The sequence below is a fragment of the Abramis brama genome, assembly GCF_963993115.1.
Source record: "Abramis brama genome assembly, chromosome: 7".
NCBI classification, from domain to species: domain Eukaryota; kingdom Metazoa; phylum Chordata; class Actinopteri; order Cypriniformes; family Leuciscidae; genus Abramis; species Abramis brama.
The window spans coordinates 17,420,497-17,439,059 of record NC_139969.1 but is presented as its reverse complement, the minus strand read 5'-3'; the positions used below and the strand labels follow the sequence as shown (position 1 = coordinate 17,439,059).

The 18,563-nt window shown below is 36.6% G+C and overlaps 1 protein-coding gene across 1 annotated transcript in view; it reads left to right on the top strand.

Moving 5' to 3' along the window:
- The first annotated feature begins 532 nt into the window (after positions 1–532).
- Positions 533–18,563, top strand: part of slc6a9 (solute carrier family 6 member 9) — a 59,972-nt gene continuing 41,941 nt past the window's right edge. The window contains exons 1-2 of the mRNA XM_084119948.1: positions 533–704; positions 12,635–12,900. Coding sequence (XP_083976074.1) covers positions 12,871–12,900 — 30 coding nt within the window. The 5' untranslated portion in view covers positions 533–704; positions 12,635–12,870. The remainder of the gene's footprint in view (positions 705–12,634; positions 12,901–18,563) is intronic.

The following is an 18,563-nucleotide window of genomic DNA, read 5'->3' as shown; positions in this document are numbered from 1 at the left end:
AATGTGTTGCTATGCGACAGAGCCGTAAGGTTTTGGCAGAACGCCTCACTCTTTTTACATTTATTACATTTAAAGGGTCCAGAAACCAAAAATAGCTGAGTTAGAAAGTAGCAGGTTAATAAAAATATCAGAGTTTTGCAGTTTTATTTGCAGTTTCAATGTGAAACTGTTACTCAATGACTATAGTCGCAGGTCTATTGTCTCCCGGAAACATCCACCAACCGCAGCAAAACGCACGTGCTCAATAACCGGTAAATCTTAATCTCAGCCAGATCATCTGTTAAGGCTGTTAACCATAACCTATGCTAATTATTGAATTTATATGTTTTTATTCTGTTTATTATACGTACAAATTATTTGAGAGTTATTTTTTTTAAACGAATTTTCGGGGTAAGTTAGATAACGGTTAGTCGACGCACTGTTAGGTAGTTACATTATGCTGAAATGATTTAAGAGCTCTACAACTTCAACACCATCTTCACGTGTGGTGTATGGGAGGGTCTTTTTTTATCAAGGGGGCTGGACCACATCTGAACAGAGCGTGCACTTTGAAAATTGGAAGTTTATCAAAGAAGTGTCCATCAATTTAATGAGAAGATAGTGTTCAAAACTCTTTAGACGCCGGTAATAGCCTACTTTCAGAGCATTTTTAACAGATCCACTGACAGTGCTGTCTTCTGTATAACACCGAGGAGCAAGCGATGGTAAGACCAATGATACTAACGTTACACGAGGTGTAGCCTACACTACAGCTGAATAATCCTTCCGTATTTTATTTCATAGCACTAGTAAGACGTTCATCGGTTTAAAGACTTACTATAATTGTACAGATATTCAGTTTAATATAAACGTTAAACTATTACTTGTTCGTTTCAGGTCAGATTTCTTTCTACTAACAGCATTACAGGGCGGAAAAAGTGTCAGCAATGATGCTGTTTTATATTTTGCACCCTAAGCTATAGAATAATTACATCCTTTAATGTTAGCTATTTATTGTTTAATAAACTTGCATGTGAAGGGCCTGTTCAACCAAAATTCCTCCATATCAGGCGGTGGAAATTATTCTAGCGGTTTAAAGGGTTTTTCCTCTTGCTTTCGTTTTCAGATTCATGTTCAATTTAAATGACTTCAGATTACCAGATTTGCGACACATTTTAATGGTTTTGATTGGAATCATTTACAGTGGCAAATGTCAGCTAGCACTCTTACTTAGCTTGACTCTTACTTCAGACTCAGACACCTAAATTGTCTCAATGATGAATATGTAATCTTTGTTCTTAAACAACAAACATTAGATATATCTCAAGAAATTACAGAAAGTCATACATTCAGTAACGTTCTTGAAAAGTGGATTTTTTATATTGTCACAGAATGTTGTTACACATAACTTTTGGTTTCTCATATTACATTTACATTTATTCAAAGTGACATACAAATGAGATCAAGTATCCACTACACTTACGTCAGGTGGTTTTAATGTCAAATGTCTTGAATTTCTCCTAGTTTAGGTGTAATACTTTCTCATGCATTTTTATCAAGTAGTAAAGTACTAAAATAATACAGTATTACCCTACTTTAACTGGCATATGCTTTTCAGGATAAGATATTTAGTTTAGATATTTAGTTTAGTTATTTTAACGTTCAGTTTTCTTTCTATGCTTAATTTGTAACTTTGTCATAGTGGATGCTTCTATTTTAAAGGTAGAGAATAGAGATTTCTGGAATGATTTACTATTTCTGGCTAAAACTCAGTTACTGTGGTATTTTTTAAAAGAAACAATATTCATAGCAATGTTTTGATATTTAAACTAGCATTTTTGCAGCATTCGCATGCGCTCCGGCCGCCCATCCGCACCAAAACAGTGCCTGGTGTCTCGAGAACGCACTCCCTGAAATAAGTTCGAAGGTGCAAACGATTATCCGTTATCTCTGCGCAAACCTCAAAAATGCAAACCCGCGAAAACGCAGACGTTGCGCACATGCGCATTACGTGTTCAATCCAAAGGTATGCGAGTTTGAATATATATGTGCGCAGGCTTGTAGTCCTTCTTTACAAATCAACCCTCAATAAACTATTGTCTGGCCTTAAAAATTTATAATACAGAATTTTTTTGTTGCGTCTGTGTAGCCACGCGAACCGGAATTATCCCGACAACATTTTAATCTGTACTGAGGTAAAGGGAAATGAAGGAGGTCTTCACAGGGGAGGGACTGGTTGACACTTCAGGACTGCGTTGTCATCATGTCCAGGCGCAGGTCCTTCATCAGATCTGGATACGGTCTGGATCCAGCGGACTGCGGTAAACCTCGGGATAAACAGAGAGACTAATATTAGCATAGACGCCATTCTTCTTATGATGTAACAAGTACATCAGGATCTATGGGGAGTGTTCCCGGTTCCGACTGACCTAATCTATGCAGCCTTACATTGAATTATAGAAGTCTATAATGTGTTATGTGTATGCTAGGTCAAAGAGATGTGTTTTTAGTCTAGATTTGAACTGACAGAGTGTGCCTGCTTCCTGGACAATGTTAGGAAGATTGTTCCAAAGTTTTGGTGCTAAATAGGAAAAGGATCTACCGCCAGCAGTTGATTTTTGATATTCTAGGTATTATCAACTGGCCGGAATTTTGAGATCGCAATAGACGTGAAGGACTATAATGCGTTAAGAGCTCGCTCAAGTACTGGGGAGCGAAACCATTTAGTGTTTTGTAAGTATCAGCAATATTTTAAAATGTACACGATGTTTAATAGGAAGCCAATGCAGTGTTGACAGAACCCGGCTAATATGGTCATACTTCCTGGTTCTGGTAAGAACTCTAGCTGCTGCGTTTTGGACCAGCTGTAGTTTGTTTATTAAGCATGTAGGGCAACCACCCATAATAGCATTACAATTATCTAGCCTTGATTTCATGAATACATGAACTTATTGTTCTGCATTTTTCATTGAGAGCATATAACGTAATTTAGATATATTTTTAAGATGAAAAAATGTGGTTTTACAGATACTGGACACGTGACTTTCAAATGAAAGATTGGTATCAAAGAGCACACCCAGGTTCCTAACCGACGACGAGGACTTGACAGAGCAGCCATCAAGTGTTAGACAGTATTCTAAGTTATTATGTGAGGAAGTTTTTTTTGTCAAATAATTAGAATCTCTGTTTTTTCAGAATTAAGTAGTAGGATATAGCTAGTCATCCAGTTTTTTATATCAGCTATTCATTCCATGTGAGTTGGTTTTTGTTTTTGATTTTGTGAGTTTCGTCAGGGTGTGAAGAAATATAGAGCTGCGCATCATTACCATAACAGTGAAAACTAATGCAATGCTTCCTAATGATATCTCCCAAGGGTAGCATGTACAGAGTGAACTGCAACGGTCCTAGTACTGAGCCTTGTGGTATACCATACTGAACTTTTGATCGATAAGACATCTCTTCATGTACTGCTACAAACTGATAATGGTCAGATAAGTATGATTTAAACCATGCTAATGAAATTCCACTAATGCCAACATAATTTTCAAGTCTATTTAAAAGAATGTTGTGGTCGATAGTGTCAAATGCAGCACTAAGATCGAGTAAGACTAATAGAGAGATACAACCACAATCTGATGATAAGAGAAAATCATTTGTGACTCTAATGAGAGCTGTCTCAGTACTATGGTACAGTCTAAATCCTGATTGAAAATCCTTGCAGATATAATTTCTTTCTAAAAAGAAACATAGTTGTTAAGATACTGTCTTTTCAAGTATCTTTGACAGAAAAGGTAGATTCGAGGTCGGCCTGTAATTGACTAATTCTGTAGAATCAAGTTGCGTTTTTTTAACAATCGGTTTAATCATAGCCAGCTTAAAAGTTTTTGGTACATATCCTAATGACAAAGATGAATTAATGATATTAAGAAGATCTATGACCTCTGGAAGCATCTCTTTCAGTAGCTTAGTCGGTATAGGGTCTAACATACAGGTTGTCGATTTAGATGATTTAACGAGTTTAGAAAATTCTTCCTTTTAACAGAAAATAAGTATTTTGTAAATGCATGAAACTGGCACTTACATTGATTTGGCTGAATCTATATTCAAGAACACACTATAATACAATCTGGTTTGCTTCATTCTGCCATTTGAATCTAATTAAAACATTGTTGCCGTCTTTCCAATTTCCTTAAACAAAATAAGGAAAAGGCCATTAGTAAACAAATAAAAGACCAACCTCCAACATTCAGTTGCACACAGGCCTCAGAAGAAATTAGGTTAACCTGTGATGTAACAGATTGTTATAGCATACTTTGCACGTGCCTATCCATCATGCTTAAATGCATGTTGGGCACGCTGAGATAATTTTTACCACTAAAGAGATGAGAAGATGTAGGATAATCATACCACACAGCAACATCTGGGCCCAATCTGTGCTCAAACATGTCAAGATCATTTATGATTGAGCAGAGCAGTGCATAGAGGTGTGTCAAATCATGCATTAAGTGACCACGCTGTCAAAACACTTCCTCTGTACCGTGCATAGTGTGGTTTAGCTCCCACACATAAAAAAAAAGTCATGTGTTGACATTCTATGTCACAAACCGGAAAGGTGCCAGAGTGTGAATTTCAAAAGGACTTTATTTGCCTTTTGTTTGTTTTACCTTTTGCTATGGCCATAATTCACCATTTAAAGTTTTTTTTGTTTTGTACATTTGTTGTATGTGCAATTTAGGGGTTAAAAGTCAGTCAGAAAACTCCGCAAACTATGGTGATAGTTTCCTCATGGAAATTTGTGAGAAATTCTGAAAGATTTAGGATTACTTTTTTGAAGCCTTTTGAAAAATCCCAGCTCCTACAAATGTTTGTGCACATGTAGTCTCGGAAGGTAGTTCTGTTTTTCACAATTAGTGCTCCCATGCATGGGCACCTTCATCAGACCGAAAATCAAAACGTTAAATTTCCTGGCCAGACAGACTGTCCACCATTTGTCCACAATGTAAAGTAAATGGGATTAAATGGCTGTACGAACAATATTTCCTTGCTGGTTGAGTGGAAGTCAGGAATGTTGTTGTTTTTCTATGGGATGTACTGTTATGCTTGAACTTCCTAATGTTAAGATTCAAGAATTTTTCCAGTCATTGATTTTCGGAAATACTGTGGAATTTGATCATGTCTGTTTTCAGTAGTTAGCCTATCCCTTTTAAACAACCTGGGAGGAAGGAGGGAAAACTAGACAAACTGCAGAGATACATGGTTAGAAACAAAAACAAAAAAGGAAAAATGGTTAGATTGTAAAAAGTTATTCCTTAAATGTCCAGTTATACCGTATGTTTATAAAATGTACAATAAGTACATGACCGAGTACTTCAGATTGATGGATTGAACTCTGAGTTGAATATTTGCCAGAAAATTGTGCAAAGTTTGTTATTCTAATGAATTTAGATAGGCAGTAGACTAACTCTTGTGCTTTAAATTATCTACAGATAACACCTCCAGAAGCCTGTTGCACGAAGATAGTTTTCAGAATAGGTCGAGTTGGCAAAACCTTACAATTCCAACCCGGTTTCGTTTAGGTTCAGCTGGCTCACAACACTCGGTATTAACCTTCCCTGTCAACTCAGGTGCTGCGTCCCAAATTTGCCTACTTATACTAACTACGCCTTAAAAGTATGTACTCTTTGTGAAGAAAAAGTACATAGCAAAAAAGTAGACAAGCTTTGGGACATACTATCACGTCTTTCAATGGACGCTCTGCATAGTTACACGCATTTTGTCAGTGTAAGCTGGCCTGTCAATCATCTTGTCACAGTTAAAATCCTCCACATTTAATTGAATTTAATTTCGTACTGTATTGGAGAGAAAGTTGCACGTTGATCTTTCATGCTGAGAGCTCTCCTCATGTGTTTGCATTAAGATGCATTTAAAAGTTAATGGCCTAATGGATCTTTATAAAAGTCCACATTGTTGTTAAAGATGAAATATAACATGCCATGGACAACAACGTTAAATAAATATTGTTTTATCAGGTAAAATGTTGATTATTAGTCACCCTTTATCTAAACCTCTCTACTTAACCGTCGGTCGTGTACACCCGCCATGTTTTTTAACACTTTTTATTCATGTTTGTAGTTCTGAACTGAATCCTCCTCCAAAGCGCAATGGGTTGTGTGGGTAATATTACCCGTTATAGTCAAGTCAAGTTACCTTAATTTATATAGCGATTTTTACAATACAGATTGTTTCAAAGCAGGTTTACAGTGAGAATAGGAAATTAATGCAACAAAGATTGTTTTGGCTGTACAGCAGCTCAAGAAGAAAAGTATTTGTCTAGCTTAAGTAAGTTTTTAATTGATTCACTTCCGTAAAAATCATTAGTTATTAACTTAGGGGCCGCTTACACAACACCATTTTCAACTGAAAACAGAAAACTTTTAATGTGTTCTGGCTGTTCATTTACACGACAACAGCATTTTGGTGGCCTGAGAACTCAAACTTTAAAGTAGGTTTCTAAGTGCAAGTTTTTGAAAACGGGTTTTGAAAGCGATACCGTTACCATCTCTGTGTAAAGGTCAAAAACGTGAATCTGTGAAAACGGTGACGGCATGCGGTCTGTAATGCGGTCAAGACCTGCCTGGAACTACTTTAGCCGTGCGTTTTCCTGAAAATAATTGCACACCTTAGAATGTTTGTCAACCAATCATATTATAGCATTCAACTGCCCTATAGTAAAAATATGAATTACACATAATTATAATAATTCATATAATTAAAATTTATTAAATAATTAGCTGCAAAATATGGGCAATTTTGTCTCTAAATATTTTTTACTATAAACTGCTTTTATTTTGGATCGAGAGATACAAGAGGAGTGGCTTTATTGCATCACATATATGTCACTGTGCTTACAGCTGATTAGTCCAGTTTTTGGTTTGCGATCTCTAACCCAGAATAAAACCTGCTCCAGAGCAGATTAGCCTAAGTTACAATGGCGATGAACATTGCTAAAAACCAATCCATCAGAGTTTGCTCAAACTAATCTCAAACTTACCTGGGTAGCAACTGAATCCGGCTTCATATAGCATCCATTTCAACAGGCATCAGATAGCATCCATTTCATGGATGAGCAACATAAACAGAAAAATGATCAAAAAATAATTAAAAACCAAAGAAAGAAGTGTCCTTTCTTTTTGGCGGGTTTAGGAACTGCTTATATCACTGTTAATACATTTTATTTCTATCAATGTTTTGTCGTGCTAAAGGTCCTGTGTCACACAAGTGTAAAATATTGCCACATTTGATACTGTCATGATGGTCTGTTATTTACTGGACAAATCATAGAAAAGTGCCGCAGAATACTTTAAAATCTTGATCCTTATCATAATCGCCTTGGTTTATTAAAGAATAATCAAATGGTTTGTTGAGTCTCGATTTCTACTCACATGTGTGAGGTAAAGTTCACTGTAGTAGGAAGGCATCGCAGTGTTTTGGAGCTGCTCTGTGTTATCTGTGTTGGGTGGAGTTGAGGAGGTGTGGTACATTGTATCATGCTACTCCAGATTCTCAGTTGTAATCATGGCTTTCAGGTCCAAAAAGACAAGCATAAACCTTAAAATAGCTACCAGTCTAGTGAAAGATGTTTTGCTCTTGCTGGGAAAATGTAAAATGTGTTAAATGGAAATTAGATTTTGGAATTAAAGACTTTAGGTTGACATCTGTTACAATAATGGGACTCCCCCCCCCGCGGTGGCGGCACTTCAGTGGCGACACTGAAAATCTTTTTTTTTAATTTGAGATAACTTCAGATTCATTGATAAAGTCTTGTTCTTGTGCATCAAACCACACCAGGACACATTTTACATCTCTACATAATTAGTTTTTAGAATTGTGTTCCCATTGGCTGTTCAGTTCGAGGCAAGCTAGGCATGATGCCTGCGTGATTAGCCAGGGCTTGTGAATGCCAATGAAACTGAAAAGAGGGAGTTCGATGTGATGGTTTAAGTCTCTGTGGCTGTTGGAAGCTGTCTTTTCCACCCGTCACGGCTAATGAGAGCCACCCTATGACCTGCCACAGCTTTGGAGTGTAGACACTTCATTAGCCACTTCAAGCAGTGTCTGCAAGGTGACTTCCCAACTTCCACCCACCACATCCAACTGGGTTTCTGGAACACTGCATTGTCTTCTGATTCCATTCATATTAGTGACATTCCAGGGGGGGCGAAATACTCATCAACTTTTCTATCACTACAGCTAGTTGAACCCTGTTGTACTTAAATTGATTGGCCATTAAACATTTGTGACAGTGATTATTGTGAGTAGAATGAGAAATAATATTTATTGAAGTCCTCCTTCTACAGTGATCAGTCTAGTTTTAATACATTTAAACTTATACATTTTTTTAAACAAAAATGCCTTAGTAATGAGCACAAGCATCTTGAGATTCTAATGATGCTGACAAGGGGATTAGGTTTTCTCAGCCCCAGAACTGGTTGGATATCTTCTGTTGGAACTTGGAGGGTATATCTCGCACCCACAGCAATGTTTAAAACAGTCTCTTCTGTAGTGTTGAATTGCCCCAGATTGAGTGTCAGCTCCCACATGTGCATTCAGTGACAGTGGTAACTTCCGGCCACAACAAGACCTGAGACCTCAAGCTGTACAAGCCACTTGTCTTTCACTTATTGCAGTTCTATGTGTGCTTTTAATACAACAAATTAATGTTTTATGTGACATGTTGCTACTAAATAACATCCAGCTTCTGATTTGGCTTTGTTGATGAATTGATAGTGACATGGTGGTTTGGGTTTGTTTTTATTAGTGGATTAAACATCTCCACTTTCTCCAATATTTTTTTTACACATTTCTTAAACCTATTTCTTAATTATTAGGAGCCAAGCACCGAAGGTGCAGAGGCATCTATTGTATCCATAGGCATTCCTATTATTCTTCTTCCTTCTTCTTCCACTCTGGGGGTCTATGGCAGCCCGCGGGAAAGTTATGAAATTTGGGACACTGATAGAGGATAGTCTGAACTGTCACCATAGCAAATTTGGAGTCTCTAACTAAATCCCTCTAGCGCCACTAACTGTCCAAAGTTTCACTCATGTTTATGCTACTAACTTTTGAATCATAAGGGCTAGAAACAAAATTCTTTTTCCTCTGATTCCCTAGCTCAATACGATTGCACCCTATGGCGCAATTTTCCGTCATGAAAAATTGTCATTTTACGGTTAGAAGATGGCTGTGTCTCATGTGACCTTGTTATTTGTACACGCTGTGACTATACAAATCACAACATGTAAATAGGAAAATGTTGGCGTTATTTTGTCACTTATTGGGAGCAGTATGCTAGCTGGAGCCGTTTACCTCCAGTCTTTGTGCTAAGCTAGGCTAGCGGTGGGTGCGTCAGACAGAGTTACGGCACGCACGGAGATGAAAAGGGTATGTATGGACTTATCTAACTCTGGGGGATACGGTGAATAAGCTAAAGTCCCAAAAAGTCGGCGTGTTCCTTTAATATATATTATATACTGTCCATAAAAGGGTAATTGCTAAATAAGATCAGATTTGTAATACCATATTTGCTTAAACACAATATTGCACAACTCAAGAATCTGTATCTTTGGAGTAATTAGTGGTTTGGGCCCTGAACATCGAGAACAGTCTAATAGACAAAGTGTTGGCTTTTTTATGCGTTTATACATATAAATGTCTATAACTCCAAAACGAAATGAGATATTTTCACTAAATTTGACACACATGTATGGGCTCACTCTGAATACACATAAAAAAAAATAGTGGGATTATGCCTCTTGTTGGCACTATAATATAACAAAACATGAAATTCCCATTGACTTCAATACAGTATTGTGATATGAACTGCTATACTTAACAAATGCAATGGTGTAACATTACGAAACTCAGTATGTGCCATCAGCACCATGCCCTGAAGGTATTTAAAAGATTTAGAGACAGCGCCACCTTTTGGTCAAAAGTTATTATGAAATTTCCAAAAATGCTAATAACTTTTGAATAAATTTCCCTTTTGTAATGTCACTGGTCTTAATAGATTCCTTCGGTTATGCTGAAAACATGGATACCAATTTTGCCATATCTGGCCAAACTTCCTGTCCGCCATCTTTATTTTCTTGTAAAACCTACTTTTTCGAACTTCTCCTAGACCGTTTGTCCGATTTTTACCAAAACTTGGACTTCGTGTCGATAGACAAAACCGTTTTTGAATATCGCAGCAGCAAATTTGAGGAATGATGCCAAAATGACTATTCAGGCTTTATCTCTGCAATGCCTTGACATATTAACAATAAACTTCGTTTGTGTCATTGTCTCCTCACTCTTGCCACACCACATTCGTAACTGCGCCACCTATTGGTCAAAAGTGACAAACCATTAAATCATATTATTAATGTCTCTATATATGATTTTTTCACCCATTTTGCCTAAAATCATCTTAAAAATGTCTTTAATTGCTCATTGTTGCAGTTGGTCTGACACTTCCAGCCATCTTATTGTCGTCTTGAGCTTGGCCCCGAAAATATATTTATTATTGATGTTGTTGTTGTTATTAATGCATGCTTCCTGTCCTTTCTGGAGACTTTCATACGTTTAAAGTGCTTATTGGTTACAGTTTTAAGTTTTTCCATATGCAGTCCTCAACTCATTCAGTAAACAGCACATTTTGTGTGGTGCAATAGACAACTCAATACTGATAAGGGAGTCATCAGATTAGAGTGTTTGCTTGGCTTATCTCATGTCTTATCTTGCTGCTTTTTGTACATAAAAACATCTTTTTGTGAAGGTTCGAGGTGCTGAGGGATGGAATACTTGTCTCTTAACCTACTTTTGTCCATGCTTTTACTGTGTGTGTGTGTGTGTGTGTGTGTGTGTGTACAGGTTTATATTACATTGTGAGCACTGGGCACCAAATGTCCCCATAGTAAAACCTGAGATCACCTACATTCACCAGCCAGCGGTCTCCACAAGGGAAATGCATTAATAAACATAGTAAATTATGTTTTTTTGAAAATGTAAAAAAGTTTTCTGTGATGGGTAGGTTTAGGGGATAGAATATACAGTTTGTACAGTATAAAAACCATTACGTCTGGATAATCCCCACGAAGATAGCGAAACCAAGTATGTGTGTGTACAGTTGTTAATTTGTTATTCTATTTGGATAGTTTGTTGCACGTCCCTCCTTGTTTGATGTTCTCATTGACAAAAAAACAAAACTGTATAGCAGTAATTTTCCACTTAAATATTAGTGCAAGTTCACTTGCCATAAATATGAGTAAAAGTTCACTCGTCCAGGCTGAGGTATTAATTTCAATTACTTGGTCTGGAGAAGCGTTTACTTTAATACAGGATGTGTGATTCACAATGTCGGCTTGTGCCAAGATGAGTGGATCACAACAACATTAAAGTGATTTAAGAGGCTCCAGTTGGTGAAGAGCTACTTGAGTATTGATGTTACCTTAAACTGACAGCAAGTCTGTTATTGTGAAGAAGGCCAAGAAACATTTCATTTTTAAAGGGTTAGTTAACCCAAAAATGAAAATTCTGTCATTAATTACCCTCATGTTGTTCCAAACCCCTAAGACATTCGTTCATCTTCGGAACACAAATTAAGATATTTTTGATGAAATCCGAGAGGTTTCTGAGCCGCCCATAGGCAGCAACGTTATTGCAACTTTCAAGGCCCAGAAAGCTAGCAAAGACATCATTAAAATAGTCCATGTGACTACAGTGGTTCAACCTTAATGTTATTAAGCGACGAGAATACATTTTGTATGCAAAAAAACAAACAAAAATAACAGCTTTATTCAACAATCTTTTCTCTTCAACGTCATACTCCTACGCTGTTCACGTAGTAAATGCAGTGCAGCGCCATGTAGTCATGTAGTCACATGGACTATTTCAACGTCTTTACTACCTTTCCGGGCCTTGAAAGGTACAACGACGTTGTTTCAGAAACCTTTCGGATTTAATCAAAAATATCTTCATTTGTGTTCCGAAGATGAATGAAGGTCTTGCGGATTTGGAATTGGAACGACATGAGGGTGAGTAAGTAATGACAGAAATGTCATTTTTGGGTGAACTACCCCTTTAAATTGTGGATTACTGTACTATGTAAATACTAGTGTAACATCTACATTTTCATTCATTCATTCAAGGTGTTCATGTGCTGTATTTTGAAAATTTTTGTAGTAAAAAAAGAGTAATTGTGGGAAGTAGTCTCAATGTCTAACCAATCTACAATATAGTCCTCATGGTGCCTGTTTGTAGGCATGGTAAATCATTGTCATTTTCTAAATGTCCTAGTTGTTTGTGTATTCTCAGTACAAGCTTATGCTCTGTACCCATCGGTACTGTAGCCCTTTGTTTTGGTTATTTTCTGGAAAAAGTAAATCTTTTCATCCTAGTTTATCATATAAGCATCCCCTACGTCACTTCTTGTAATATCAGAATTTCAGACTTTGTAGTCTGACACACTGACACACAGCACATGGACAGTGTTTCTGAGGCTTATCAGCAGTTATGAAATCATTGTTTTAAGGAGAGAACAACACGTTTGGGGGCTAATAGTTGCTTTTCCCCCCTCTTCCTCCCTCCTTCTCCCTGTCACATGTCCCTTTCACAGCATAGAAAAGTTCCTGGATTAACGCAGAATTAGCACAAAGCAGAGACGCCACCTCAGCCCAACATTGCAAACCGACTGAACTAGCAGAGAGAGGAAACGATTGAGGGAGAAGCAGTGCCACCAGAAACTGAGACACTTACCCCAGCAGCTCAAGACGAGTCCCAGAGAGCACAGAGACAGGCCAGGACGGGCATCCTTCTGGAAAGGGGACCCACGCCGAAGAGAGCTTCAAAAGCATGGAGGAAAAACAATTTTCTGGCATATTGGTGAGTCACTCTGACTTGCATTTTTACACTTTATTTTTTTTCTCCCCCTCAGAGTTAAAACTATTTTTAGGTTATATATATTTTTAAAAGTTATTTTCTTGTATTCTTGTATTAGAATTTTATTTTATTAGTAACATGTCTGCCTTTTTTTTTTTATTTTCTGTTAAAAGTTAGTACTCAAGCAGGTCAAAGCATTTTAGATCAGGCCACAGTTCTAAATATCTCACATTCTTTTTATGGTTCAATTAACATTTTTCTTCTTCTCAAGTGTAGAGAAAATAATTAATTGATTCAGAGAGTGTATCTAAGAAAAAATTATTAGAGCTTAAAGCTATTTACAGTGTTTTTCTACTTAAAGCTTTCATGATAGAGACTCACAGGAGTAGTATGAAATGTCCTGACAGCTCATAGATATCTTTAACTTTTGATCAGGAGAATATAAAGAAACTTGGATAAATTTAACAGTTGATGTAGTATAATTTAGGGAGGAAAAAAAGGACTTTCACAATGTTTTGCCATTCCGTGAATGTGTGTTGTAATCTTTTTTTCATTTATTTATTTATTTAAATAAAGAAATTTTCCTGATGATTATGAAAGTAATTTAAAACTGTATATGACTTCTGAGTTGGGCTATAAATTGTTTCCAATCCCTGATGGCTTTTTTAACCATTGCTGTGCTGAATGCACACACATCTGGCAGTGTGAGCTAATGTTAAAGTGTTTGCATACTGAGAAAAAGTGCTGCAACACCATAACGCAAGTAAGGGATGTATGACGTCTTGTAAATAGATGTCAACACTGTCTCTCTGTCATAATACTTGTAAAAAAAATAGTTTTTCAAGGGGGCTTGATTCTATAAGATGGAATATCGAATGAGATTCATAAATTTCAGAAAAATAAAATAAAAATCGATTGATTAATGATTTTTGATGCGATTATAGCTATAGTTGCTACTTCTGGGTTTTTTATTTTAAGACCTACTCTTGTTATTTTTAGTGTTTCTGAATGCTTATTTGTGATATGTTTGTGTGAAGTGTCAGTGGTTTGCATGGAGCAGCTGCTTTGCTGCAATTTTTGGTCAGGATGAGTGATGCTCATGTCTTTTGTGTGACTTTAGGTGGATAATATGTTTCTGGTTCTGTGCTGTAACTGTAAAGATATAGTGGGGTACCACTTTATTTTACAGTGTCCTTGTGACTTGTTACTGTAATGTAGTTACTGTAGTAATAACTATAAGTTATGCATAATTACATGCAACTAACCCTAAACCAACCCCTGTTTCTAACCATAACCCTATAGTAAGTAAATGTAGTTAATTATTATTACTCAGTACTTAAATGTATAATTATATTGTAAGTTTAAGTGTAATCAAAAGTGTTTCACTGCTTAAACTGTTTCTCCATTAAACCAGTCTATTTTTTTTTTTCATTTGTAAAAGCTGCGACACTTAAAATGAGTTACTACTGTGACCGCATAAAATGAGAATTAGTACATTTTCAGATTTAATTATATTTACAGTTTAGAAATAAGGATAACAATATTCCACAATTGGACAATTTACATGATCCCACGATTCCCTCCTAAATTCTGTCTCAAAAGCTTTTCAGGACTGGAACATGGTTATAGAATGGATATGGAATTCCATATGAGGTTGTAAACGCTAGGGAAACTGTTGTAGGGGTCCTATAGCAAATAAACCTTTGAGGTCCGTCCCCACCCTAGTCCTCCCCTTGTGTGATTGGTTATAGTGATTGTAATGGTTATGGCTCCTGTGTTTCTCTCTATGTTCATATAACTGTATTGTCCTGTACTTGTAGCCTTGTACTGTGCCCTGTACATTTTGTACATCTAAACAAGTGTATTTATTTTTGTAAATGTGTATCTTGCAGATGGAATATGTATGATTTGTTTCCAAAATTCTGATTCTTATTATTATGATGATTATTGATTGAATATGCTTGTTTGGCACAATCACAGTCTTAATCTTAAAAATTTAATCCTAAATCTAATCTTAATTTTATTATATTTTTATTTTGTCTATCAAGGTTGTTGTTTATCAGATGTTTATAATGTATTTGATGGCTTCCAAATACTAAATTGCTCTGCAACCCATAGAGACTTGCGTTTACATTCTGGCTTTTAAACTCTTTGGGCACAAACTCTTTTTAGTGGTGAGATGTGCTTTTGGCTGTCAGTGATTTATGACTTAAAACTTACTCAGTACAGAGGTTCGGTTGGCTCTCAAGAAGGGAAAGAAGATTTTGACCGGCACATTTGTTTGCTCATAACTCTAAATTACTTTTACTGATTACGATAGTGGCACCTCATTTTACACAAATAGTTCTGCTTAATGTACAATATCTGACCAAGTGGTAATCCGTAGTACCTTAGTAGGCTATATGGTTTTGTATACTGTCAAAAGGCAGGAAGCTTGTGTCAGTGCTTTGAATGGTGTTAATTCCTCTTTGTCTCCGACAGAATCTGTTCAGCTTTAAGAATATCCTGACATGTTGACAATGAGATATCACCAGCGAAAAGCCCATTGTTCCCCTCTGACAGTGACAGTAGAGACTGTAAGAGCTGCTGTAACCCAAAATATAATTAGAGCCTAGTAGAATGACATGAAAGGAATTAATGCTAGAGTTGTCAGACATTCAGAAGCAGTTGTGGAGGAACTGTTGATTGAGCTGTGATGACCCTATGCTGTACTTACTTTTTCTTCTGTCCCACTGGCAGCTCTCCAACCTTTCCCAAGGGTTGTTAATGTGTGCTGCTATCTGTGAAGTGGAAATTAAACGCAAACAAATTTTGGATCCCATAGTCCCTCAGGATGCTGGGCTACTGCTGCACGTTTTAACTCTCCTCTCTGGGCTTTCAAACATTTCAAAGCACAGGTCAATTAATTAGCATTAAACTAAACGAGCAACCGTAAATTACATGATTTTAGTGAGCTGTCTCACGGTCACCCATCATTCTAAATCCTCATCCTAACAGAAATGGAACCTCTAAATTGACTTAAATTGAAAATTTACAAAAGTGACTGATTTGAAATGCTTCCGCATCGTTTCCGTTAATGGTTCCAAGACATGGTTAATGGTGACTCGTGTGCCCCACACAAACAGCGCTCCTCACGTGAAGTGTGTGAGACATAGTTTCAGTAGCGTTAGATGTTCAGTAGATGTTGCTAATCTGCAAAGCTAACAATGCTTTACTTTTAATGGGCACAAAAAAATACATGACAAACGCATGTATATTGGGTGAAATAGTACATTTTTAAAGTTTTAAAGTAAAAAAAAAAAACTATTTTGTCTCTACATTTAGAATAATAATGTATATATTATAATTATTATAATAATAAATATTATACATTAATGCATTAAGGCCATGAATAATTTCCCTGAGCTTGACGTAGTGCATTTTAGAATTGCCTTATCTGTGAAGGACGACCATCTTTGGAATAACAAACATGGCATGGTGAAGTGAAGTGATGTGAAGGCCAAGTATGGTAACCCATACTCGGAATTTGTCTTCTGTATTTAACCCATCCAAGTTAGTCCACATACATTAGGAGCAGTGAGTAATAAACTGCAACCCGCAGACACACACACCCGGAGCAGTGGTTAGGTGCTTTCCTCAAGGGAACCTCAGCTGTTTCCTTTCCTACCGGTATTGAGAATCAAACTCACAACCTTTGGGTTACAAGTCCGACTCTCTAACCATTAGGCTAAGACTGGTATTTTGCGATGTCTGCAATGGACATCAGGCATAAAAATGTATTATATGCTATTCCCAGCACTGCATTAGATTTTAGCCAGAACATAGTAGTAGTAGATTTATTGTCATTGTGCAGTAGTACCATACAACGAAATTTGCTTGTGCATCCTCTAAAAAACAATGCTCACATTCATATACACATTCACACAATAAATATAGTTAAAATAACAGGGCATCCTACATAACATGGTGACAGGTATATATGGAAGCTTGTTTCCGCCACAAAATAAAACATTTTAAAAGATAATTGCGACTTTTTATCTCACAATTGCGAATTTACATCTCGCAATTCTGACTTTATTTCTCAGAATTGCGAGATATAAAGTCAGAATTGCATGAAATAAAGTCGCAATTGCGTGTTATAAAGTCAGAATTGCAAGATATAAAGTCAGAATTGCGTGATATAAACTCGCAATTGCGTGTTATAAAGTCAGAATTGCAAGATATAAAGTCAGAATTGCGTGTCATAAAGTCAGAATTCTGACTTTTTTTCTCGCAATTGCGACTTTATATCACGCAATAGGCCTATGTCACGAAAAAATTGAAGACCGGAAAGTACGTCTTTTAGTAGGGATACGGCTCTTCCGGTTAGCTTTTTACAGTGGCTTAGTCCGATAGATACTGCTGGACCAAATCTCTCCGCAACCTGCCGGAAGTCACATATGACGATGTAGTTCGGATGGTAAATGAAAACTCTCAAGTGAAACGTCAAAACTGAGGAAAGGGTACAAGTTCTTCTGGGAGAAATTCATTTTCAATTACAGAGGTAAGTGTTTGAATTCCGCCGCCAGTAAGGTAAACGTTTCTATGGTAACAGCGAGTTGGACCAATCAGCAGACGTTGCTGCTACGCTTAGGATTGTGGGTAGTGTAGTTTTTTTTTCATAAGATTGCGGGTAAAACATGTTTTTCTTAAAACAAGGTTGATTTCATATGAACTTATAGCTTCTACAGGAGCAAAAACCTTCGTTTCACAACCTCATAGCTCGTGGTCAGTCTACCTCGGATGGTTTAGACATTATGGCTGATAATCTAAATCCTTATAGAGAAATACTGTTGACCGGAAGTTCTGAATCCCTACTCCGCGTTCCGGAAGCAGGAAGTGTGACATAGGCCTATTCTGACTTTATAACACGCAATTGCGAGTTTATATCTCGCAATTCTGACATCTTTTCTAAGGAATTTCTTCCTTTCAATTCTAAGGAAAAAACTTTTTTTTAAATTATTTTTTTTTTTTTACCACAGAATAGTTTATATCTCACAATTCTGACTTTATAACACGCAATTGCGACTTTATATCATGCAATTCTGACTTTATATCTCCCAATTGCGACTTTATTTCTCAGAATTGAGACTTTATATCTCGCAATTGCGACTTTATTTCTCAGAATTGTGACTTTATATCCTGCAGTTGCGACTTTATATCTCGCAATTGCCACTTTATTTCTCAGAATTGCAACTTTATATCTCGCAATTGCGACTTTATTTCTCAGAATTGCGACTTTATTTCTCACAATTCTGACTTCATATCTCGCAATTCTGAGGAAAAAAGTCACAATTCTGACTTGATATATCGCAATTCTGAGAAAAAAAGTCAGAATTGTGAGATAAAAAGTCGCAATTATTATTATTTATTTATTATTCAGTGGCGGAAACAAGCTTCCATAGGTATAAACAACACAATTTAAAGGGATAGTACAAAATGAAACTTTTGTCAACTCAACATTTTTACACCCTAATGCCTAATATCATTCCAAACCTGTACTGGAAGCATTTTTTTTTGTCTCTTGTGGAACACAAAAGACGATGGGGATCAAACAACATTGGAGTCCAATATAAATTTGATTGTGTTCAACTAAAAGATGAAAGTCATATACACTTATTCCCATA